The sequence below is a fragment of the Ricinus communis genome, chromosome 2, assembly GCF_019578655.1.
Source record: "Ricinus communis isolate WT05 ecotype wild-type chromosome 2, ASM1957865v1, whole genome shotgun sequence".
Taxonomy (NCBI): Eukaryota; Viridiplantae; Streptophyta; class Magnoliopsida; order Malpighiales; family Euphorbiaceae; genus Ricinus; species Ricinus communis.
In genome coordinates this window covers 8,444,673-8,471,736 of record NC_063257.1, presented here as the reverse complement: position 1 = coordinate 8,471,736, position 27,064 = coordinate 8,444,673, and the positions used below count along the sequence as shown (strand labels likewise).

Sequence of the window (27,064 nt, the reverse complement as noted above, 5' to 3'; positions counted from 1 at the left end):
CTTGGATCCCTGGAAACAAATCCATCTTTTGCCTCAGGATCAACTTCTCTAAGTTCCTTCATATTAGCTACAAATTATGCTTCATATGTACTGTATACAATTTTCCAAAATAGCTGTTTCATTTTAATTCCATTATGCAATTTCTTCCAATTTGCATAAATGTGTCTTGAATAATTTCTTATTTCAGCATATGGGACAAACTCTTGTAATACTTTAATAAGGCCCTATAAGCATCAACAAAACAAATTGCATGTAAGTAATATAACTATTAACTGATTCAAGTATAAGGAAAAATAGGCAATAAACAAACCTTTTATTGGTCACTTATGAAGGTCCATATTATGCATGTGTCAATAAACAAGTCATTCAAAAATATGGTTAGGAACCATCTCCAAGTGTTTTCGTTCTCAGCCAACACCACTGCTCAAGCAATGGGGTACACTTGGTTGTTACCATCACAACCAATTGCACTTAAAATTGCACCTCTAAGTATATTCTTCATAAATGCACCATCTAGGAATATGACAGGTCTACATCCTTGCATAAAACCTTTCCTTAATCCACTAAAACATATGTATAATCCTTGAAAAATAGAATTATCCCCTTCCATATTGCATTCTAGATCAGAACATCCTTCTCTATCAACTCTCATCAATTCATGCACATAGGATCTCAACTTGGCATAATGAGCCTCTATTGATCCTCTAAGCTTCACTAAACCAGCTTTTTTGCCCTATAACATGAGCATTTTGAGACTTTCAGTGCATATTTTGTTATCAAGTCAGATTCCATTTCAGCTACAGAATAATTTGATTTCTTTCTAAATTCATTCAAAAACTCATCAGCCAGCCACTTTGTAGTTGTCATATTATTTCTTTGCACCCTAGCGCAATTATGGTTAAGTCTAACAGTCCTAACCATGAATGTTCTCTCAGTTAGAACCTTTGAAGCATAGACTCTCCAACTGCAGTTTTCTTTACATTGTGCTTCCATCCTATCTTCTTCAGTCCTTTTCCACCATACATCATACCCATTTGCAATAGCATAATTTTGTACTGCTCCTCTAAATTGTTCTGTATTTGTGAATTTCATTCCTGCTACAAACTTTGACTCTTGATGATTACATTTAGGATTGTAAATTATTTTTTTTCTCCCTCTTTTTTTTCCTAAAACCATAGTCATCCTCATCATTTGAAACAGGAGTATCAACCTTTGCATCACTGTCAGGGTACTCATAATGGTACTCACTACTATCACTCACATTGCCATCCACTCTAGCATTGCTACTAGCCCTACAAACCCACTATCATCTTTCCCTTGGTCCCTATCCAATCCTAAACCAAATCCATTGTCAACTACAGTCTTGCTAAAGTCCTTCAGATTCTGTTTTGCAATGACATATTCCTCATCCACATCTGAGTCAGAAACATGAAAAGATAGGCTATCATCATCATCCTCACTAGATCCTTCATTCTGAAAAACATTATTCACACATTCAGGCTCTACTTCATTTTTCCCTTTATTTACAACATTTTCAAGTTCAGTTTCATTTTGATTTGCATTTTCAAATGCAACTACAGATAATGGTTCATCTGCATTGTCATTATTATGTTGATTCTCATTTTCAGTTATAGTTTGCCACAGTTTGGAGTCATTGTTACAGCTTCAGCATAAACTTTTAAAAAGTCATAATCTAAACCTTCTGCAAACATCTTTTTGCACTCTTCCTCAGTCTCAAAAAAAACTAAGCCTAGATCCTTCCCTATAGGGTTCCATCTCCTAGGGTGTTCATAGGCAACACTCAAGAAATGTGTATATCCCAAATGTTTTCACTATCTCCTCAATATCATCCATATTGAAACTAGAAATGCCACTAAGATTTACACTACACCCACCAACATACTTCACTATAGGATTACTAAGTAATGCCCCACCATGATGAAATTCAATAGGAATACTGCATAAATATACACACAATAATTAAATTAGTAATGCGGCAATAAAATAATAAATTACAGCCACTTTGTAGTAATAACAAATGCAAATGCTTGTGTTACTGTTATACCAAATGCATATACGAAATGGTTATGCATGTCTTACTGTTAACACAAATCCCTAAATCTTTTGTTAATAACTAATTTCTTTTACCAAATGCATATTCCCTATAATGTTATACCCACGAGAACAAGATTCTCCACTTGCATTGCTTTACCCATTCACTGTATTAACAAATGCATACATTCGTTGTCGTTTTCTTGAAGGAGCCATCTTGCGGGGGACCACAACCACAAGCTTCGAGAATAATGGACCACAGAAGGGACAAAGATAGCAAAATAGAGCGAAATGAGACGGTAGTTATTATGTTTGGAAGTTACAGAGTAATTATTAGTTGTGTTGAAATTGTAAACCCTAGAAATTAGAATTGGAAAAAAATTGGGAAAAATTTGAGGAAGAAATTGGAAAAATTTTGGGAAGAAACAGTGAGTTTTGAGGTCCTTCAATGTCTTGAGCCATGTGGACAAACATGTAGAGCCACGTGTAGACGCCATGTCATTAGTGGCACACGCCAAAATGCGGCTAGGTAGACATGATATAATACGCAAACATAGTGGACCAAATTGATAAGTTTTAAAAGTGAATGTAGATTCGCAAAAATGGTTAAAGGTCAGAGTATTTGACATCGTTTTCTCTTAAAATTATTTATGATTTGTCATTTTCTTTTCAATTTTTATAAAATAAAGTTGGTTAGTCACCATTAAAAATGCTAACTATCTTGTATTAAAAAGGGAAGAAAAGAAAACACTTGTTCATTAAATAAATGAGAACACGGCAAACATATAATTCTTATATTATAGAACATATATCACAGACAGGATTTTGTAATCTTTACATATCCATGTTTGTAAAAAGAGATATATCTAGTTATAAGAAGAAAAGAAAAGACTTTCTTTTTTCATTTTTCTTTTCTTTCCCTGTAACCTTTGGGGCATTTTATTTCTACGAAGACACATGATATGATATCATAAGACGCAAGACGCTAACAGAATTAGCTATCACTTCCGGTCTGCTCATTGCTTGGCCTCTACTTCCACCTTCAATCTTACACTAAAACCCAACAATCTTTCCATGCACGTCACTCCCCATACGCAAACAAAATAATAAAGACAGCCCAGTCACGTAGTTACAGGACAAACACAGCACAACTTCATTTTTTAAACCGAAAAAAGATAAAAAAAGGTAAGATCTAAGATGGTAAAAGTTAGTCACAGTGCATTTGTACCAATCAACTTGGTTAGACCAAAGGTTATAGCCATGGCCATTAACCCTCCAATGAAAACCCTAGCTGAAGACCTAACCACTGGTGCCTTCCCCAGAACAGCTCCTAACCATCCAAATATTACCAAAGCTAAGCTTACTGCTGCAACTATTACTCCAAGCCTCACTTTGTAATCTCTTATGAAAGAAGCAGCTAATAATGGCACCATTGCACCCATTGAAAAAGCAAGAGCTGATGCTGCAGCTGCTTGTAGTGGGTTTGGTAAACTCTCCTTCTCTCCTTCATTTTCATTTTCTTCTTTTACTCCTCTTTCTTTTTCTCTCTTCATTTGAGCCAACTCTATGTCTAACTGGGAATACACTGACACGAACTCGCCTATTGCCATACTACAAGCACCAGCTACTAAACCAGCAAACCCAGTTAGTATCATTGCTTTAACGTCTTGTTTAACAGCACCAACACCCATCATCAATGATGCAGTTGATACTAAACCATCATTGGCACCAAGAACAGCTGCTCGAAGCCATTGTGCTCTTTTTGAGTAGTCAAAATCATCCTTGGATTCAAGCTCTAGGGCTGTTGATTGTTGCTCAATATCATTGTTAATAGCAAGAGGGAACTTGGTATTGTTGACAGATTTTGCTTGATTGCTCGACATTGAAGAAAACTGGTAAATGATACGAAGATGTAATAATATGAGAATGTTAAGTGAATGTTTAGGAGGAGATTGTAGAGAAGTGTGGATGACACACGCCTGGACAAGGGTACTTATAGAGGGAGACCTTTGGTTGGTGGAGGCAAAAGTGGGGTACGGCCACTAATGGAAGAAGAGTAGTGTCAATTAATTTATTTGATATAAAGTTAATGACTCAACAAAACTATATGGTTGTCTTAGTATATAGTTGATCATGAAAGTAAATAGGGTCATTACAATTCTTGATTTTATGTAGAAAGAATTGGAAATGCCATATATACGTACATTACCGAGAAGGTTTATTCATGCGGTGTGCAAGAAACAAAATTAAAAAAAAATTATGTTCAAAAGAAGAAGAAGAAGAAAATAAAATTTCATTATCTTGTGTATATTTCTTTCTTCATTAAGAAAATTGACTACAAAATCATTTATTAAAAAAGAACCAAAAGTATCAATTGTGTGTAGCCCTATTAGTATCGTATCTAACTTGAAATCGGTCCGAGCTAATTAATCAAAGAAAAAAACCAATAACATCAAACAGTGAAATTTTTAAAAGAAATAACAGGAAGAGGTAATTTGGACAAAGAAGATTAGACACTTTGTTATTGGGAAGAAAACATAACACATTACATATGAAGTCATTTTGCTTAATGAAATAGCATTGTGCTGAACTCATACATACCCTTCCTTCTATTCTCATAATTTCCTCATGGTTGATGGCGAGAGGAAATTAATTAGTTCCTTGGTAAATAAGATCTCACCGATGAATGTAAACAAAAGATGTGAAAAGAGACTGAAGTAACTAATGATACACAAAAACAGAAAGATTATGGATCTGGTAATTAAGTTTTAAAGTGTCTGAAATTTGCTAAAAGAAGAACATGAAAAAAGAACAATCATTCTATCTATCTTACCGAAAGAGAAGATTTGCTTTAAGGCAGTTGTACCTGACTAGAAGCTCATCAGTCATGACTAAAGCATGACTTTATTAATTGAACAAGACAAAAGGATAAAACAACTCTTATCAATTGTAGATATATATGGAATAAAGGAAAATTTCATGCTTTTCTCAAGCCTTCCGTTTCTTCAGTTATGTCTTTCTTGAGCATTAATATTTAATTAATTAATTAGTTTTATGGCAGACTCATTAGCTTATTAGATAAAACAATTACAAGGGTCTCAAGTATCAGTCCAAGACATGCAAGTTTCTTCAGTTATGATGCAATTTTTGTATGACCGGATCAACGGCCAGGGTGCAAAAGTCCTATCTAAATTTTCTCTTAATTAATTAGCCATTAATTCAATCGGTTCATGGGGGTTTAATGAGCAGTAAGAGGTACTTTCTTCTTCCATCTTTTATTCTATGTTTATTTTTAGAGTCTCGCATTGCTCGTCTTTAGTTCTATTTATTTTAAATTTTAAAAAATCCAATAAAGAAATTCCGACTGCAGAATGATTTCTGTCTTGCCACCAACATCAAGCAGCATTTGAAAAACGCCATTCAAAAGTACGTAGCAACAATACCCGGCTACCGATAATCAGTTCCGTTTCCGAACTCTATAATTATATGTTGGTTTTCTGATAATTCATGTATAAGCTTAAGCCATAGCTAAAGATCATTATACAGAAGGTAAATAAAAGCTTGTAGAAACGAAAATCTGTTTGATATAAACAAGCTGAATTTGCGCATGCATGCCTAACCTACCTAAGTACATTTCCATCAGAATGTTGACTAATTAATTTTAAAGACGAGAACTATATAGCCTCAGTTTTATATGGGGTTGTGTATGCATACCTAAAAAAAGATCAAGTTAATGATTCATCATAATTAGATAGACCCAGTAGAATAAACGCAAAGAAATTTCTGAAAATGGATTGCTGAACTGGAGAGCACTAGTTTGTTGAGAGGAAGAATTGTGGTAAGGAGATAATATTAGTAAATGAGAAGGAGTGTGCTTTCCACACGAATGCCACCATCTCCCATTATTCTTTTTAATCAAACCAAAGCAGCCTATATTGGAAAGTTTCTCATTTCATTTTCAACATCCCACTCAAAACAGGGGCACTGATATTGCTTTCCATTATTTTCTTTAATGGAGTCCCAATTCCTTGTTTTTCATGTATAATTTTATTTAGCTTTTGGCTCGCTTCATGTGGGTATATTTGAGCGAAAGTATTGGCTTTCTTTATGTGGGGTGGAACAAGACCGCATTTGCGGAATCTCCCAACACTAAGACACTTTATTTGCTTAAATTATTTAGCAGTTGGTTGATTTTTCTTTTGGGTGGTAAGTAATAGCTAGGATTAATCTTCTATTAAATATTCATTTTAATACAAGTTTCTTTGCAAGAATATTCTGGGTCTAGATTCTTGACTTTCTTTAGGATAATTATCCCATCTCATCCAGTTTATTTTCCTCAGAATTTGATCTACACAAGAATACTACCACTCTCCTCCATAAATAAATAAATAAGAAGAAAGCACAAATCTTTTAAGAAAATTGTATAGGTGTCACTCATCATAATTATTCATAGGATATTAGGCCAAATCTTTTAAGGAAAAATTGTACTATATCTCCACTTATGCATTAAATTAATAGATTATTAATATATATTTATTAGTATTAAATAATGGGTATGTGTTAATCATCTAATACCAAAGTGTAAATCACTCAAACATACGTATCATTCTCCTATTAATTGTAATGTATACACTGAGCTTATGTAAGAATTTCTCATTTTTTAAATAGATTTCTATATTTAATAATAGGTCTATCTTTATTTATTTTTTATTAATTTTATATAATTTACTTTTTTTGTCTCATTTTTTATTTATATGATGTGATATTTATTATTTTTATAAAATTATCTTTAAATATTTTTAAATTAACAAATAATTTTATAGAAATAGTAGATGCATATTAGATGGGCAAGAGATGAAATAAAAAAAAATTGGTAGAATGTTTAGCATTATTTTTTATTTTTTCGAAAAATACTTTATTCTAAAATGAATTTTATTAAAATTAATGACAATTTTTGTTTGATTTTATATATAATTATAGGTAAGAGGTACAAAGCATAACTTAATAAACTTATATAGACATAATCATGATATCATGTGCAACATTTAACTTTCAATATAAAAACATTAACATCAAGCAATTACTTAATAATATTTTATTTATGAGAATTGAAAATCGTCTACTAATATTGGTGGTAATTTATTAGTTTGTGATTAGAATTCTATACTGAGATGGCTATACAGCCAATGACCTATTAAGTTTTCAATAGAAAAAGATACTAATAATATAAAATCTTTATTTAAGATTATGTGCGGTATTGTATTTTGGCTTTTCCATTTTAAAAACCTTTAAACTATTTACTACTTTATGTTAATCGTTTCTTTGATTTTCTTTTTTCTTAGAGATGCAATGTAAAACTTGCTTTGAACAGTGCAACGGCAGGATGAATTGAAGTTCGACTATTATTGCATATTCATATTGAAGATCAATAAGAGTTGGATAATGGTAGAAATGGTCACTAAGCTTTACATTTAATTTTTTTTTTATCATAAAACTTTAATTTGTTTCATTTCAATCATTTAATTTTAATTGTATTCTAATCTAGTCACTTTGTAAACAAAGAACTAACACATGATAAAAATAGTTAATGAAAAAAGAGCTATTAAGAAAGAAAAATATGAAATGTCAAATTTTTATTGATAATATGACTAAATTATAAACGAAATTAAAATTTGAGTATAAGTTTGTAACTTTAAGATTGATTCAATTTTTTATTTTTTTTTTCTATCATCGAAACTATAGGCACTTTAGTAAATTTTGATTGACAATTTTATCAAATGTTAAAATTGATATATATTGCTAATATTAAAAGAATAACAATTAAATGTTAAAATTGAAAATAAGTATAAGATACATGATTTATTTGACAATCTAGCCTGAATTAAAATACTATCAATCAATTCTTATTCAACTCTCACAAAGGATTACAGATTTGCAACACTTGCAAATATGAGGTCTCTAATCTTTTGCATGGTTTAGGTACTATAAGAATATTAAAGTATACAATAACCCATCAAATATCATTACAATAGCCACTTGAAGTACCCTTAAACTAGTAGAATTCAGCATTTTTATTGAAAATTGTAAAGGTGATAACAATTTTCAAGAATAATGATGAGACAAGGAACTAACGAGAATAGGGATGGTTTCTTTGGATCAAATATGACAATAAGAAAAGATGAGAAAATAAAGAGGAAGAATGAGGATAAAGCAAGAAGATAGTGATAACTGATAAGAGAGATAAGAGGGGGGAAAATGAAAAAGAAAAATCACTAAAGAAAACATATCTATAGCGACTTAAATAGGAAGGATTTTAAAAGCATTGCTTATTCTTTTTCCTTTTACTTTAGACAAAAAAAGTGCTCATTATCGGCATATTATATATAATTATGATTTGACGTTTGATATTTATTTTTCTAAAGAAAAAGTTTTATAAAATGTATAAGAAAATAGAAACAAGTTTAATATATACTCTTCAACCTTCCCATGTAAAAGAGAAGTTATAATAAATGAGGCATTTTACGTCAACCTTCCCATGTAAAGTAACGATTCAATGAAAATTAAAATGTTTTTTGACTAAAAAGTAGGAAAGCAGTTATATTTCTGGAAATGGGTAGTTGCATTATAGCAAATGGATTACAAATACCATTGGCCAAACTTAATCAAAATTCATTATGATTATTATTTCATCAACAAAAGTCATTAACCAAAAGAAAATTGTAGATAATATGATACTTTAGTTCGGGATAAAAATAAAAAATAAAAAAAGAAAAGAATCAATGAGTTAAAACTATGTCCATGCTGATATAGTTAATCATTTATAATTTACCAATTAAATGATTGTGCTTACAGTCATTTAAGGTTATATCCAGAATGCAAATTTGATGAAAGCTTTATACAAATATATGTGTTTTTCTTTTTTTCTGCATGGTATAATATTGTACATTGCATTTTACAATCTTCACGTAGTTCAATCAAGCTTTAGTTCTTTTCAGAAAAGAAATCAACCTTTAAGTCATTTTCAATCTTTATTTTGTAATAGGGTATAGGAAGTGCCAAAATAACAGTCAAAACTTTGTGTTCCTCTTTTATATAAAAATTTGGAAAGTTAAGATAAGGGGTGATAAAGATTTGTGTTACTGGGTAACATGTTCGTGTTCCTGTCCCTCTTTATATAAATTTTTTCGAAAGTTAAGCTAGAGGGTGATGAAGATTGTGTTGCTGAGTAACATGTGCAGAGCAAGAAATTCTATTTTGTGGACCATTTCTGGCAAACCCTATTAGTAGTGGGTCGATGTGGAACAGCTAGGAAACCCTAATTTATAGTGATGAATTGCTTGCATGCCCAAACATTTGAGGTGGCCGGGGTTGACTACATGTCATGGCAATCATTATTTCCTTTTTACATGTAATTCATTAAGCACAGAAACAGGTCTTTTCTTGTCTTCCATTGCCATTCAAGTGAGTTCTGAATATATATATGCTCAAGGGTTTTTCATTTCCTTTTTCTTTTTTACTTCCCTTCTTTCTATCTCCAATTATATCTCAGTTGTTCTCAAAAACGGATCCGAAAACATTTGTCAGTGCAGATAATTTCTAAACACACGTACGTCCGAAAGTATATAATGGAAGACGGAGCATTAAAATCTGTAGACAACGGAGACAAGTGCTTTTATTGCCTCACTTTTGTTGCTTTATATATATATATATATATATGATCATGCAACCATTTGACACTATAAATTTTATAACTATTTTATGGTTGTAACTCTTTTAACTATTAGGTATAATTTATTTGGAATAAAAAATATTTAAAAATTAATTGCTTTTTAAAACTTTTGAATTGTGTTGGATCAAGATTATAGAATAAGATAAGGGGTTTTGCTAGAGTACCGATTTTTAGTTATAGACTATTAGGTTGTTATATTAATAAATAAATAAATAATTATATTTTCTAAAAATATATAAAAAATTTAATAATAAAAATAATATATTTAATTATTAATAACTAAGTACTATATATAATTAAGTAAACTAGTATTTAATTATATTAATAAATTATTAAAATTAAAATAATATCAATATATTTAGAATTTTGTAATATTGTACACTTATAGTACATTAGAATGACTCCAGAATAAAATATTGACAAAAATTTATACTATTTTGCATTTGGTGCAACTAAAACAGGATAAATACTCTTCCTGTTTTTCATTTAATTATCCTATGGCAGACACTGGAATTATGATAAAATAACCTCAATACTCTTTCTTTTCTTTGTTTGAAATGTAATTATGGGTAAAATAAAATTTATGTAAAACATATAAATAAATAAAATTACTTTATTTATGATTACATTAGATTTACTTCTAAGAAGTTCTCATGTTATTTTTAAAACGTTTTGGTGTTCCATCAACAAAACCTTAATTACGGCATGAAATAAAATAAATAAAACGTTTTTGATGTTCCATAGAGTATAAAAGTGCGTTCCTCGTACATTTCTTGGCCGTTGTGTTTGATTAATGTGGCTAATGGGGCCTTATGTTAATAAGGTTAGACCTTATTAATGGGCTAAGGAACTATTGTACTCATACATTTGTGTTAAGATAAGATTATATGGTCCATGTTGTGTTAGGTTAGACGTTTAGTTGGACTGGCCCAGGTCCGCAAATGGCTCTAATGGATATCGAAATTGGATCTAAATATCCTAAAATGTATTGAATAATGTTGTTCTATTGCGTACCATATATTCAAAAGCATCAACTCATTTTTGATAAATTTTAGTTACAATCATATTCTCAAACAAAAAAAAATATACAATCATAATATCTAAATAAAATTAATTGCTTAGCAATATACGACATTAATTATTATTTATTATATACTAAATACAAATATTTAATTAATTGTGCATATAAATGCCCCATTATTTTTCTTTATATAATCTATTTTGCTCTGATTTGGGTTCCAGTGTATCTCTAAACTTGGAGATATAACAAAATTAGCAGTAATATTATGTGTAATAAGACGTAATGTATTTCTTTATGCGTTTTATAATTTGATACGGTAACATAAAAATATTTGATGTATGATAGCAATAAATATTTGATATAACTGATTATCCTTCATCAATCATTTACTATCATCATTCGGTAGCGATTGAATGGATTCCAAACAACCTATCACTGAATTCCGACCTAATGCTAGTGACTATAACTAAACTCATATTTCAAATATTATAAAAGTTTTAAGAAATTAATAACTTTAATAATTTTTTTCAATTAGATTACTTTATTATTTTATTTTTACACTAATTATTATAAATAAATTAAATATCAAGATAAACATTAAAATTATATATATATATATATATATATATATAATCAAATTACAATATTCAATATATTATCAATTACATGCATAAATGTACTATTTGATTCAATATTCAATTTATTCATTCTTTGCAGATATTTTTAGTAAGATACCGTTTTCTGTTTGAGATAAATAAAATATTCAATCCCTTGAACTGGCAGGTTGACCAAACATAAATTAATGTACATAATGTTGATATCCTATGGATTGTTTATTCATTTTAATATTTTTTTTATTTAGTTTATTATCATCCTTCATTTGATTGAGATAATATAATCCAAAAGCAATTCCAAGCCAGCAAAAGGAATGGAAACATGTTTTCAGGTATAGAGATGGTCATTTGGGTTCGAAATCTATCCACATCCATATATATATATATATATATATAACAAAAAGAATAAAAAATATCAAATAGCTTACCATTTAAGAAAAAATTACTCACTCTAAAATTTAAATAAATAAATAGATTTTAAATTATTATTAATTACTACAAAAAATGCATAATTATAATAAAAATAATAGAAATAGTAATATTTATTTAAAAATGTTTATCTATATTATATCATAAAATAGTCAATTCTAGAAAAGAGTTGCCCCTTATAATTTTAGATAAATAAATGGATTCTAATTTTTTTACAATACTAAAATTTTAAGTTCATAAAGATATGAATAATTGTAATAAAATTAATGTCAATAATATAATTAATCTCAAATTCTATAAAAATAGTAATTTTTATCTAAAACTCTTTATCTATATTAAATAATAAAATATGCAATCAATTTTCTAATTAAAATACTCATTTAATTAAAAAAATATATCAAATATATTATTAATTATTTTATATAATTAATTTAATTTACAAATTGAAAAATTCAATATTTAATCATAAAATATTATTCATGTAAAGCACAAGCATTATTACTAGTTCAACTAAATTATTGGTTTATGTTTTTAGTTTATTTTTAATTTAGAAATATTATCATCAAATTATGGATTCTGACTTTTGCTCACTTTATATTTTATCTTTTGTATTGACACCAATAACATTTTATAACATGACTGTTGAAAGAAAGAGTTGTGTTGAATATTGATAAGTCTCACTTTCACTGAGATAAGTTGGAGTCTTATTGATGGTTTTGGAGATATTTAGCCACCTCACATCTTGATTAGATGTTTTTCATTTTAGTTTTCAAATTAGTATTAGATTTCACCTTAAATTTTTTATAAATCTATTAATATGTTAGAGTCAAAGAAAACATATATTATTATTATCTTATTAATATTAATATTAATAATATGTGCAGTCTCCATCACATAATTTCCTTCTTGAAATAACCCACAGAGTAAATGCCCTGTCACTGTAGAATAAAAGAGATGAGACATAATCATTTTTATTTAAAATGATTTTGAATGACTTGTAATTGTACTTTTCTTTAATTATGGGAGAGCAGAAAACTTGAATAATAAATCTCAAAATTAGTAGAGATTGAATTGCCACAACAAATTCAATAATTTATGTTATATTATAATAATAGATATTTATATTTTTAGTAATTATTTTAATATTTATATTTTTTTACTTTGTTAAAATATTACGTCTTAAAATTAAAAATGAATGTTAAATATATGATATTTATTTATAAAATTCAATTTGATAAAATTAAGACTGTATAAGTATAATTTAATAAAATTTAAAAACGTTAAAATATATCTATTTATAAGAGTAAAATCGGTATTTTAAATAAAAATAACAGTTGATAATAAAAAATTTAATAAATTTATATAATGATTGATTTTATTAAATAAGAAAAATATTAAAATTAATTATTAAAGTTAAAATAGAAAAATAAACTAACAATAAATTGCCACGTATTATTTTCTGTTTAACTAATGAATGCCAATTGTCATTATATATCTAATCTTATATTAATTATATTTTATTAAAAGTACCACCATCACATGATCTTACGATAAAACTAAGATCAACTTTCAAGCTTCATGCGATCAAAGTTCTTAAAACATACATATATATATATATATATATATATATTTTTATCTTATCCACCCCAACAATCACCAAAAACTTTATAACACCTAATAGATTATAAATTTAAGAATATGAATCATATAAAATATTGAATTATTTCTTAAAACCTATATCATTGAATTATTATTTATATGTACCTTTTCTAATAATATTATTAATACATTAATATAGTTTTAAGAAATTTATTGTCTAAATAATAAATTTCCTAAATATAAAAAATAATTTTAATTCGATATACTTTTTTAAAATAAAATCTAATCGCCTAATACGCATGCATAAATGCTAGTTTGATAAAATTTAAGAATGATAAAATATATCGATTTATAAGGATAGAGCTGGTATTTTAGATAAAAATAACGATTAACTAATGAAAAAATCTAATAAAATAATGTAATAGTTAATTTAATTAAATGAGAAAAATATTAAAATAATTATTAAAAATAAAAGAACTCACTATTGAAATATGATAAAACTCGTGGATGTTAAAATATTTAACCCTAAAAGAAAATAATATATTCGAAAAGCACCATTTAATAGAACAAATATAACTAAAATTGTGAATTTTCATTCATTATAAATAGAAATTAAAAAATATATTAAAAAAAATATGCCACTTATCTATCATTCATTCATCCATCATCGCAACTCAAATTTATAATTACAACCAAATTTCTTAAAAATATCGCTTCTCTTGTAAGTTCTTGATTTTCATTGTAGAAATTCACTTTTCTTCTTCAAGAACCCATTAAAATTATATATACTAACAACTCTATCATTTCACATCCACAGCCCCCAACATCTAATTTTATTATCCTTCATTAAGTTAAGATCTCAAATTCCTATCTTTTCTGTATTTTTACAAATTAAAGAGACAGATTTTCTGTTTCACTTGACAAAAATTAATCTTTTCTACTCTTTTATTTGTGATTCAAGTAGAAAAATGTAGGAATTTGAGAAACAATGTTAGAAGATTAGAATAGTTTAGAGTTAAGACTTTATTCTTCACAAGTTGATTTTGACTTATAGTAAATAACTATTGTCCTCCACATTTTTAATACATCAACCTCTAATTTTCCTTCTATTTGCTTCAACTTGTGTGAATTCACAGGCATTGTATACGTGAATAAAAAGGATCTAAGTGGTTAAAAAAATATAAATAAATCATCATTGTGATGTAAAAAGTCAAATTACTAATCAGAAAGAGTTGAGGGAGCTATAGATGGATTAAGCCAATTTAAAAAGAATAAAACTTAATATTGATATTAATTCTAGGGAAGCTATATGACTATAATATTGATATTAATTCTAGTCTTTTTAATCATGTGGATCATCAATAATTAAGAATGGTGATTATTATATTAACTCAATCTTTCTATAATAGATAGTACCCTATTTGTGAGTTGTAACTACCTTTCTTTTTATAGTTTTTTCTTTTGTTGCATTTGCCACCTATACCACTTTCTAAAGTGTATTTTTTATTACATAAAAGTATACAAAGTCACATGTGCTTGCCATCTGTGAAGATGCCTTGACTGATATATGTTTTTTTTTAATATTATATGTACCAGCCTGTCACTTTTGCATTCCCTGTCTATCAGTTTAGAAGAAAGGAAGGAAGGAAGGAGAGGGAGGGTAAAGAAGAGACAAGAGGAAGGAGAATCATAGTCAAGGAAGGATGCAAAGTGGGGGCAAAGATGTATGGGAATATTTTCTTATTGCTACAAAATATTTATAAAAATTTACTTATTGCCCCCATATATTCTAACATGCCTCTATTGTCCCCACCAAATCTTTTATAGCAGTGGAGAAAATATTTTGTTTGCCCCCCACACTTTTTAATAATATTATTTATTGCCCAAAACTTTCATTAAATTATGTAAAGAAAAGTTTTATTGTTTGAAATCTAAAAAATTTCAATTTATATTTAAAACACAAATAATCAACTTTTATCTACATTAACAAAAAAAGTTTAATTTAATATTTAAGAGACATAGTTGTGCATAAATTATTATGCTTTCTTCTATTGAAATTTAATTTTCTTATTTATTAATAATATTTACGGAAAGTGATTTAGGTTGCATCTTTCTTTAGTAGCACTAGAATTATAGAATTCGACTGTTGTCGGTGATTTTTTTGTCAAGAGGTGAAAAAGAAAAAAGAAAAAGAAAACAAAGAAAGAAAAAAAAGGAAAACCAAAACACACGCTCTCCTAACATTCGTGGTCAACACGGTCTAATTGTTTTTATGCTCATAACCAAACGCCGAATGGTAGCTGGTCGTTTTCCTAAGATGGGCGCGACGCATCTGTCACCGGCAACGCGTACGGCACCTAAAACCTTTTTTCTTTTCTTTTTTATTAATGTTAGTCACACCCTGTTTGACCATACTTCTTTCATTTGCGCCCCTTAAAGATACAAACTTAATACGCATGTGTTTGCTAATATTTCGTTTAAGACCAAAAAGCATGATTATGATTAACTTGCATAACAAGTATATTGTTTGATAAAAAAATAAGAAATGAACATTTAGTATTAGAAGGATCAATAAAAATGGCAAAATAAGTTTCTTTTAATTCATTAACAAGTTATTTTAGTCTCAAAACTTTTATAATTTATGTTGATTATAAAATTCCTAATAAATTGTTTTGAGACTTGTAAGTAATATATAACGAATTAACTAAAGAATTGAAAGAAAATCTAAAATTTTATATTGGAAATAATTATAAACTAACTCATTCATTTAATATGACAATAGATGCATTTCTTAGTTTGAATAAATTTTAAATTTTGAGTTTTTCTCTTCTTATTTACTATAAAAGATTATAATACAACTAAAGATAATAAATCTCATAAAACTAATTTTTAAGTTTTTATATATTACTAATCCTACGATTACAGAAATAGGAATAAATAGGAATTGTAGTCGAGCGGGTATTTCTGGGTACCCAACCCGACCAAACTCTATTAGGACATATTTGAGTAGTGATAAATAGGTTTAGAATTTAAATTTACTTTCAAGTTTGACTACGCGATACTTGCTACTCGAACCTGTTTATGTACACGGATACGAGCATAGAGTACTCGAACCCGCTACCCATTTATTTAAACGGGTATCTTATAGGGTATCCGCCCGATACCCTACCCTATTAGACTTGTTAAGAATTTCTTTATTATTTTATTCTCCACGTATATTGAACCTTAAACCTTTTATAAAAAATAAAATCATTCTACCATTAAGCCATTTAATTTTTTTTTTTTGTAAAAAAGACATATACATATATACACACGCAATATATATATATATATATATATATATATATATATATATATATATATATATATATATATACAAATAAATACATATACATACATAAGTACATATACAGACACACATACACATATATATATATTGACATATAATCTTTATTAAAATTGAATAGTTAAGTGTATTGATGTTTGCTAAATATATGGGATATATTTAACTCTAATTTGTTGATTGTAATTTTTTTTAGGTTGTAGCATGTCAAATACAAATTATATTTTTGTATGTGTAGATAATTGTACACATTTTTAAGCTTCCGGAAGTAATAAAAATGCTCCAATTACACTTAGTATCCAATTGCATTTTGAATATGGAGTTGGAAGATGTACAAATTGTAATAAATATTGTATTTTATTTAGTCTTTATTATTTACAATATTATTTTAAATTTTATTGAATTTATACTTGATTTGTATTAATATATCGAACATTTGATGTTGAATACTTGATTAATTTATATTTTATAATTTATATTTATTATATTAATTTAAACTTTTATAAACGGATTTGGTAAAGAGATATCCATTTAATTATCCGAATATCGATGTAAACATATTTTAACGGATAGATATCTACTGCCCATTTAAATATTAATAATCATTTAATTTAAATAAATTTTAATACCGCCATCCTAGGACTAAGTCATGTAAAACCAAAATATTCAAGAAATTTGGTGAATTGAAATTTGTATATTTGTAGTTTCTTTTTTAGGGAAGTTTGTATATTTATAGTTGAACGGCTACAGTTGGAGAATTGTTACAATCATACCCCTATATCCTTAATAGCAAAACTAGAGGGTTTAGTACAAAAACTTTAAAACACGTCCTCCCACAATCATTAAGTACGAAGCTAAGCCAAGCCAAACCAAACCAACAACCACACCAGTGGCGGGGGAAAATGGAGGCAACAACAAAGTTTATCGGGAAGATGATGGACATAGAGCAGATGCCAGATACTCCGCAGCGCGGGTCCCACCATCGGAGGGCCCATTCCGACACATCTTTCCGTTTCGATGACCTTCTCCTCTTCGACCCTTCCGACCTCGACCTTTCTGCTCTTGACCTCCCCACTCCAACACCTCCTCGCGGCGGCGGAAGCGGCAGCGGGGGCGGAGGTGGAGGAGCTCCCATGGCCGTGGATTCTGGGTCTGTTTCTGATGACTCGGCAGCATCTCATAGTCAAAACAGTGGGGGGCCAAATTTAAAGCCTAAACCTATTAATCATCTTCGGAGCTTGTCTGTGGATTCGGATTTTTTTGATGGGTTAGGTCTTGGAGGTGATGAGAAGTTTGGCGGGAAAGCGGCGGGAGCGGCGGCGGGAGCGGGAGAGAAGAGGGTGCATCATCATAGGCATAGTCTTTCGATGGATGGGTCGAGTACATCGTCGTTTGAGGTCGATTCTGTTATGATTGATGGTGTTAAAAAAGCTATGCCTCCTGATAGACTTGCTGAACTTGCTCTGATTGATCCTAAAAGAGCTAAAAGGTGAGACCTTTTTATGTCTATTCAAAATTTTATTTTATTTGTTGGTTTAGATGGAAAAGTTGAGTAATTGCATGAAATTATTAGGTGGTCATTCTTTCAAGTTCAGATATTTTTCTTAAAAAATTAAAATTATAGTATCAGGCGGATTTTATATTCTTATAAATTGCTTCTGTTTTTTGCAGGATTCTTGCTAATAGGCAGTCTGCGGCGCGGTCAAAGGAGAGGAAAATAAGATACACTAGTGAGTTGGAGAGGAAGGTGCAGACACTTCAGACTGAAGCTACCACCCTTTCTGCACAGGTCACGATGCTACAGGTACGTTTGCATGGAATTTCGTTTACTTTATCTGGATATCAAACGAATGTGATTTCAGATTTGGTTTCTTGTGATGCTAATTTGGCATGTTGAGTGCAAATAATCCAGTAGATATGCCCAGCAGTTTTAACTAATTCTTCTGGAGCTATGCTCAGCTCTACTGTTCTATGCATTACATGAAAAAGTTGAAATAAAAGTCTTGAACTGGTTGTGCATTTAATCATTGTCCTAGAGTACTCTTTTTTGATAAATGGATGCATAATCTCTGCTGATCTCTGGAGTTTTTTTAATGTTTTATTTTGTAATAACAATTGCTTTCTTTATCAATTTTGCCACTTCAAGCTATAGCACGTTGGCATGTGCCTGTTGCTTGAGGCATTTGCTTCATATATGATGCCTCAATTCTGAACACATCTGTCAGGTCTATGATGAGATGTGGATATCAGCCACTTTAATATTTGAAAACATGTATACTCGTCACTTTAGTTATCAATCTATAAAGTGTTAATTTTAAAGGTGATAAACATGGCTCATTAATTAGATTACGTGATTCTTTTAGGCCAATTGTGCCTTCCTATCAACTCTGGAGGCAGAGTACTTTAGTGTCTATTTGCACCTAATAAGGCTTTCTGCACTGGCATGGTACCTTCTATATGGCTATGTATGCCCATCAAGCAACTAACTCCTTTGATCATTGGTCGCTGTGCTGGAAAAAAGTTGCTTAGTCCTTTCAGTTTGAGTTCATCCAAATCTCAGTGGCTGCTTATGCACTATTGTATTACTAGATCTTCAGATTATGGAGCAAGTATGAACTGGGTCTAAGAATATCTCATTACCTCCTTGAACTATTATCTATTCAAAGCGAATTGATGCAATCTGTGGATTTCTGAACATGGCAGTCCTGAACCCTTTTTCTTTGTTAAAAGAAAAGATTACCGATTAATACGTCAATGACTGATGTCCTTATCTACAGCAAATCTTGAGTATCATTTCAATTGTGCCAATTTTATTATGTTTCACTGGCTGTCAGATGCTAGTTACTACAACACCTTAGCCCACAAACTACTGTAGTAGTTGTTAGCCCACTATCAGTGATTGGTATTAAGCCTTAGCCTTGACACAAGCATCCAGAAGTTCCACCAGCAGGGTACCTGGCACCTTCTACCATGTTAGATCCTGGAACTCAATAGAACTGAAAAAACTTGGGAATGAGGCTGACTGCGATTGTGGCTACCTGTAATCCATGAGTGAGAGCTCAGAACCAAATAATGAAGATTCAATTTAGGCTAGCTGGTGAACTATTAGGAATTCTATGGGAGTTTGGAATACATCCAGCATTTCTCACGAGCCATGACTAGGTAGGCTCGTGGCCAGTGGAGATTGTTAGGGTTGAAAAGACTTGAATAAGAAATATAAGAGATCAGTCTATAGTAACACCCTCTGGCTTGTAAAGATGGGAATTTAGTATTGACCTAGTGGAGAAAAGCTGTCTCTCCTTGAATCTGGAGGGGACACCGTTGTAGCGGAGCAGAGATGGGTTTAAGCCACCCCTTGAAAATTTTGCTCCATCCTTGCATAATCATTCAAGTAATTTTTTAGATTATGATCTTTTTAATAATTTATAAAATCATAAGATAATAGAAAGAGAATATCATACCAACCACGAAGCTTTTCAGCCTCATGTTATAAGGTTCCCTGCCCCTTTGGCCACTCGTGCTAGCCTGCTTGCCTCTGCAATATCTTCATATATATATATATATATTAAATTTGTAGTGATACCAGCTTACTTTATATTATATTATATAACATATATATATATATATATATGTTATATAATATAATATAAAGTGCAAGCTGGGTATCACTACAAATTTAAGTGTGTATATAAGATTTATATTAATAGTACCATCTATTCAATATAGAGACTAGAAAATTTGTTGTTCGTACCTGCTGTTAACCAGCAGAATGTAACAAGATCTTGGTTTATAATGTAACTGTTGCTTTCATTTCTATTTCGAATAATTCGTATACATGCATTCTGCCTTTTTATTATACATATATATTATATTTTGATACATGATGGATGTCTGTGCCTGGTAAGCACATGCTTTTACATGTGTGTTTCCACAAGATTTGATATGATTATTCTTGTTGAAATGATAATTATATTAAAAAATAAAACAGAAGCAAGTCTTTCTATTTAGAGAGAACCTAACAACATTTAAAACAACAGGAGGAAAATTATCGCTCATGTATATTCTTTTATTGATGCAGAGAGACACTACTGGGTTAACTGCTGAGAACAAGGAACTGAAACTGCGATTACAGGCTATGGAGCAACAAGCACATCTTAGAGATGGTATGCATGTTTAAACAAATAGTGTTGCCATTTTTATAGGGTCGTCTGGCAGCTATTCTGCTTAAGTAATTGTATTTTTCTGATCATACAACACTTAGAAGTACTAGGATTTGAACACTCTATTAATATCTGAGCGTCTCTTTTTCATTTTGATTTGGCATGGATAGTCTCGATTTGCATCCCTCCTAGTGTGCATGTGCATAAAATAGAAATCTTAAACTATCAGACACCAAAGAACTTGTCTTCACGCGGTTTTGAAATACTGCTGTGAATATTCCTCTTGAACATGAGTTCCTTTTCTTTTTTCCCTCTCTTCTAATGGCTTTTAGGAATTGAATCCACAATATATGGCAATTGGTCTTCATGTGCTTTTCTGTGATCTGCAGCTCTGAATGAAGCTTTGAGGGAAGAGGTGCAGCGGCTTAAGATAGCAACTGGTCAAATTCCAGCCGTCAATGGGAACCTTTTCGGTCGAGGTTTAACTCCACAATTCTCCTCCCATCAGGCACCATTAAACCACTTTGGCAGTTCATCAGCCCAACAACAGCAACAGCAGCAGCAGCAGCAGGTTCACATGCCTCAGCCATCCACGAACAATCAGACTCCGAATGGACAGCCCCTTCTGGGCTTTGCAAACTTCAGTCAGAGGGTTTAGCATCTCTGAGGAAAGTTAAGCTGGTGGGGATCTAATACAGCAAAGTTAGAGATTAATTGAACTGGCTAGTGTCTTGTATATGTAAGCATTGTATATGTGTTGCAGGTTAAAGGTTGCGAGTGTTGCTCAGAGCTTCCTCTTGTCACATGAAACTATTTTATCGTTAGGATAGATTGATGATGCATGCTGGAATGAAATTAGGTCTGAAATAATTGACGGGTAGTCGACTACTGTAATCTATTCTTGTGTAGAAAAGTTAGCTTTTGAAGTTGATAGCAGTAAATTGCCATATATTTTCCAGGGAAAGAAACAGTGAGCCAGAATTATGTGTGGTCTTCATGAAGCTCTCTGCCTTGATATCAACTCTAATATTTTGAGGCCAACCTGAGTAAAATACCCTCTCAAATGCAAAGATGCGAGAGCCAGTGCTCTACCTAATAATTGAGAAAAACACACGAACAGTGTTTACCACTGTTATTATTAAAAAAAAATAAAATTCCTTGAAGCAGAGACCTGTTTTCAAGAAATGCATCATTTGCTTAATGATACTGGAAAAGTGCTGTAATTGTTGAAAATATCTGCCTGCTTAATTTCCTCTACTTAATTATAGATTCAACTTTCAATCAGATAATAATAATTATTATTATATCGTGATAAGGCTTCAAATATTTGATATTGACTAGACATTACTTTATCTAAGCATAGCTGAACTGACTCCATTACACTAAAGGGCTATTTTCTATCCTTTTCTCCTTCTTTTTTTCATAATGAATATTGTAATTTGCACAGGTTTTGAGGTAATTTCTATAAATTTTAAATTACAATACAAAACTGTTCGAATTTTTATTGGATTTAAATAAAAATATTTGAATTTATTTTTCAGTTAAGAGTTTATTAGAATAAAAGCTATATATTAAAAAATGAAAAAAAAAAAAACTATTTAGAATATATATTAAGTCAAAGGTTTACCTCCAAAATAGTGAACTCCACATCAACTAAGTGAAACTGAAGGAATCTCTTTAACAATAAAAATGTAGAAAGAAAAATGCATTCTATAATTATTATAGAAGTAGTCTAACATTTTTTTTTATTCCTTACACTCGCTGCAAAGACGAAATTTCATTTAATGTGCTATTGCCATTTGAGCTATGACTCAAGCATATTGGCCTAAGATTTGATGCTAGAGTTTAATATATCATATAAGAAATATATGACCAACTAAAAAGGAGTTTAAATATACTACAGAATCCAAGTGCACGCAAATTCAAATAAGACATTGATCAATAAGAACAACGCCAGCTCTGGAAAACTACAGCTAGCTAGTTAGCTATTTTATCAGTAACTTCGTAAAGCAAAAGCCAACAGAAGTGTATTATTTCTTGATAATAAAAACTATATAGTGGATTTGTTTTCTAAATATAGGAAATATTATCCTTGGACGGCAAGCGAACAATCAAAGATTGGCAACCCTTTTTGAAGCCCTATAGCTTCCATCCAATCAAAACAACAATTTTTTTTTTTATTCTTCTTATGCTAATGGATAACAAAGAGAACAAGAAACCCCCTTGATATAATACACAATGATTTAACTTTTATTGGAAAACAAATTTAAATGAGATACATAGCAAACCTGACGTTAATAACTACATGATAACGCAGGCCAGCCGCACTTGGAGTTGGAGAAACTAACACAAATTCTTGGATTTTGCCATGAACTCCAAAATATCAGGTGCAGCCGCGAATAATAGTGACGACAAAGATGGCATTGGCAAGCAACAGAGAATTTACAAGCTGATTTCTTCATGTCAGTATATATTTGACATGCCATTATTGTTGCCTCCACATTCAGTGCTGTCTAGCAATCAGGAACACCAGCAATGGAGCTTGGGATATTACTGATCTTTGCCCTCTTAAGCATTCTTCTGCTCTCGACTTTCCTCTTGCTGCATTTATGGATTTCACCAAAAGAAATGGAGGATCTCCCAGGAAGCTTGGGGTGGCCTATTGTAGGTGAAAGCTTCTCATTCTTGTCTGAGTTTTCTAGTCCATCTGGCATATACAGCTTCATGAAAAACAGGCAGCAAAGGTAAATAATCATTATTCAAATCTTATAAAGACTAAGGATTGCTGTCAATACACTGCTAGCAAAAATATCTGATGATTTTATCTTTTCATGTATTAATGGAATTATCTCAGGTATGGAAAAGTTTTCAAATCTTTTGTGCTGGGTAGATTCACTATCTTCATGACTGGAAGAGAAGCAAGCAAAATCTTGTTAACAGGAAAAGATGGGTTAGTGAGCTTGAACTTATTTTATACCGGGCAACAGGTGCTGGGTCCTACCAGTTTGCTTCAAACAACTGGAGAAGCACACAAAAGGATACGGCGACTAATTGCAGAGCCCCTGTCAGTTGATGGGCTAAAAAAATATTTTCAATTCATCAACACCTTGGCCATTGAAACATTAGATCAATGGTCTGGAAGGAAAATTCTGGTTCTCGAGGAAGCTTCTACAGTTAAGTCTTTAGTGATAAACCAACCTAGTACATTTCGCATTTTGGTGCTGTTTTTGGAGATGTAATATAATAACATCTCTGGACTTTTGCAGTTCACTCTCAAAGTAATTGGCAACATGATAATGAGCCTAGAACCCACTGGAGAAGAGCAGGAAAAATTTCGGGCAAATTTCAAAATAATTTCTTCCTCATTTGCATCCCTGCCATTCAAGATCCCTGGAACAGCTTTTCACAATGGTATTAAGGTATCACTTCACAACACATTCAAACATTTCTAACTGATAGCATGAGTTTGAATTAAGAAATTTGTCTCCGATAAAATGTTTCACCACTTCAGGCCAGGGATAGGATGTACGCATTGTTAGATTCAATCATTGCAAGCAGGAGAAGTGGCAAAAGCGTCCAACAAGATTTTTTAGAATCACTGATAATTAAGCACAGCAAAGGAGGGGAAGGAGAAGATGATGAAGATAAACTTACTGACAAACAATTGAAGGATAACATATTAACTCTGCTAGTTGCAGGTCATGATACCACAACGGCTGCTCTCACATGGCTCATCAAATTCCTTGATGAAAATCCTCGAGTTCTGGAACAACTTCGAGTAATGTTAGCTTCAGAGCTATGGTGGAAACAAATTATAGTTTGTGCTGATCACCTAACTGCAATCTAATCCTGAACTTGCAGGAGGAGCATATACAAATCCAAGCAAAGAGAACAGATGGAGCAACCCTTACATGGTCTGAAGTTAATACCATGCCTTACACAAACAAAGTAAGAACAAATTGACATAGAGTCAAAGTATGCCACCTACTGACATTTTTCCAGATCTGAATTATTGGGTCTTATCATGAAAGTGCAGGTAATCAGTGAAACTCTTCGAAGAGCCACTATTTTACCTTGGTTTTCAAGAAAAGCTGCTCAGGACTTTGAAATTGATGGTATGAAGTCCACAAATTACATAGTAAGAGCTGACATTTCTAACAGCAGATGCAAACAGTGATACTGATTCTATCTCAATATTGCAGGATATAAAATCAAGAAAGGCTGGTCCATCAACTTGGATGTTGTCTCAATTCACCATGATCCAGAAGTTTTTCCTGATCCCCAAAAGTTTGATCCCACCAGATTCGGTGTAAGAATCTCTCATATTTATTATCATCAGTGCATTTGGCTTCCTTCCGCATGCAGAATGAGTAAATAAATTTTCAAATCAATTTCAGGCACCCCTAAGGCCTTTCAGCTTTCTTGGATTTGGCAGTGGACCTCGTATGTGCCCCGGGATCAACCTGGCCAAACTGGAAATCTGTGTCTTTATCCATCATCTGGTCACCAGATACAAGTACGATGAAAGAATAACATTGAATGGATTAAAAAATTAGGGGAAAAAGAAGCATTTATTATGTTAATCATGAGTTCATTACTTACTATAAGGAAGAATCAATATGTACATATTTACTATCTTTAGACAAAAAATACTTATGCAAGGACAGCTTGATAGTCTGTCCAACAAACCCACCTTTCCCCTTTTGAAGATAAATCTCTGACACTGCCATTCTGGTTCTTATATAACAGGTGGAGACCTCTGGAGAAAGATGACTCTGTCCAGCCAACACTTGTGCGGATGCCAAAGAACAAGTATCCAGTTGTAGTTGAACCACTGTAGAACTCCCACAGCTACCAGCAACCACAGATAGAGGAAGAAATAATTTCAAAGCAGACGAGGAAATTGAATACCACACATCAAAAGTTGTATTTTCAAACCAAGTATGGATCTATGGTGTAATATTACAATCAGTCGTGTGTGCTAAGATATGGCAGTTGAAATTTGAGCTGCAAAAACAAGCCAAAAAGAATGACATATATCAAAACAGACATATGATACCTGATGAAAATTGCTGTTACCAAAATCAATCATAATAACTAAGCCAAACTGGAAAGATACTAAGGCAGAGATGTTGAAATCAAATTGAGATTATTCTATTGCTTACCAGCATTATTCATTTCTTTGTGCGAGTGCAAGTTCCTGCACCAGCAAGCCTTCTTGCTATGGTCTGCATTGCAATCATCCAAAATAGAAGCTTCATATGTGAACTCAAACAAACCAGTCTTTCAATAAATTGCTAAGCTGTGCCCATTATTTTACTGAAGGAAGATGCCATAGAAAGCATAACCACCCCAGCTGTCTGTCCTATAATTACTCCCAGAAGTGTACTCTGTAGGGGTTTTTCAACTACTTGACATATCCATCATGAAACAGAAGACCAAGAAAGGCCCAAGATGCAGTAAACTCACAGGGTGGGTGATCCCAACTACTGGCTACATTGAGATAATTAAGAACCTCATCCAGAAGGTTTAGAATAAGAAGTTAATAGACTTACTCATTTCCAGTTTTAGTCACACTTTCAGAGGAAGGAACTGCATAATTTAAGAAGTTATAATTCAAAGGAAGCAAAAATAGTGGTATTCAACCACAGCAACAGGATAAATATTCCCTCCGATAAATGACATGGCAAATAAGAAATGAAAAAAATGTCCATATGGGAACTCAGGTTGCTGTCAGAGTGTTGGGCCCTAAGATATTGCAGCAGCACAGGCAACCTAAAGCAGGTTAAAGAATCTCAAGCTTATCCCATGTCGTTTGTTGATTTATTTGTTAACAGTTAGGTGTCGAAGTCAGTAGTAAGACTGCAGCCTTCACTGCCAAAACAAAGCAAGAAGAACTTTATGAGAAATTCGGCTGTGATTCTCCAATGAAAGGGTCACAGATCCGAATCCTGCCGAGTGGAAGAGGGAGAGTAAACTGAATCTAACAATCATGAACCTAACAAGGAGAACTTCCCACCTTGGCATATGACAATTTTGCCAACACGAGGATAAATAGCAGCGCAAGTCAACAAGATAAATTACAGAAACATGGGCATTACTAAAGATTGAAGAAGG

At 31.2% G+C, this 27,064-nt stretch overlaps 3 protein-coding genes and 2 long non-coding RNA genes across 5 annotated transcripts; 3 read left to right on the top strand and 2 right to left on the bottom strand.

Moving 5' to 3' along the window:
• Nucleotides 1-2,810: 2,810 nt before the first annotated feature.
• Nucleotides 2,811-4,708, bottom strand: LOC8287992 (vacuolar iron transporter homolog 1). The gene has a single exon (XM_015728578.3). It carries the CDS (start codon nt 3,933-3,935, stop codon nt 3,264-3,266), a length of 672 nt encoding a protein of 223 aa, XP_015584064.1. The 5' UTR covers nt 3,936-4,708; the 3' UTR covers nt 2,811-3,263.
• A 348-nt stretch (nt 4,709-5,056) lies between these two features.
• LOC125369229 lies at nt 5,057-5,671 on the top strand. The gene is made up of 2 exons (XR_007214876.1): nt 5,057-5,307; nt 5,423-5,671. It is a non-coding gene; the product is annotated as an uncharacterized LOC125369229 (long non-coding RNA).
• Nucleotides 5,672-17,611: 11,940 nt separating this feature from the next.
• LOC8266722 (transcription factor VIP1) lies at nt 17,612-21,896 on the top strand. Its single transcript, XM_048370758.1, has 4 exons — nt 17,612-18,276; nt 18,459-18,591; nt 20,866-20,950; nt 21,337-21,896. The coding sequence occupies exons 1-4, from the start codon at nt 17,690-17,692 to the stop codon at nt 21,603-21,605; spliced, it is 1,074 nt and encodes a 357-aa protein (XP_048226715.1). The 5' UTR covers nt 17,612-17,689; the 3' UTR covers nt 21,606-21,896.
• Nucleotides 21,897-23,176: 1,280 nt separating this feature from the next.
• On the bottom strand, nt 23,177-25,782 carry LOC125369148. The gene is made up of 3 exons (XR_007214725.1): nt 25,641-25,782; nt 24,602-25,446; nt 23,177-23,667 (listed from the first exon to the last, which is right to left on the bottom strand). It is a non-coding gene; the product is annotated as an uncharacterized LOC125369148 (long non-coding RNA).
• LOC8266721 (abscisic acid 8'-hydroxylase 3) lies at nt 23,483-25,932 on the top strand. The gene is made up of 9 exons (XM_002532973.4): nt 23,483-23,691; nt 23,802-24,120; nt 24,214-24,366; nt 24,459-24,725; nt 24,809-24,895; nt 24,984-25,062; nt 25,150-25,256; nt 25,345-25,463; nt 25,697-25,932. The coding sequence occupies exons 1-9, from the start codon at nt 23,483-23,485 to the stop codon at nt 25,785-25,787; spliced, it is 1,431 nt and encodes a 476-aa protein (XP_002533019.2). The 3' UTR covers nt 25,788-25,932.
• Nucleotides 25,933-27,064: the final 1,132 nt, after the last annotated feature.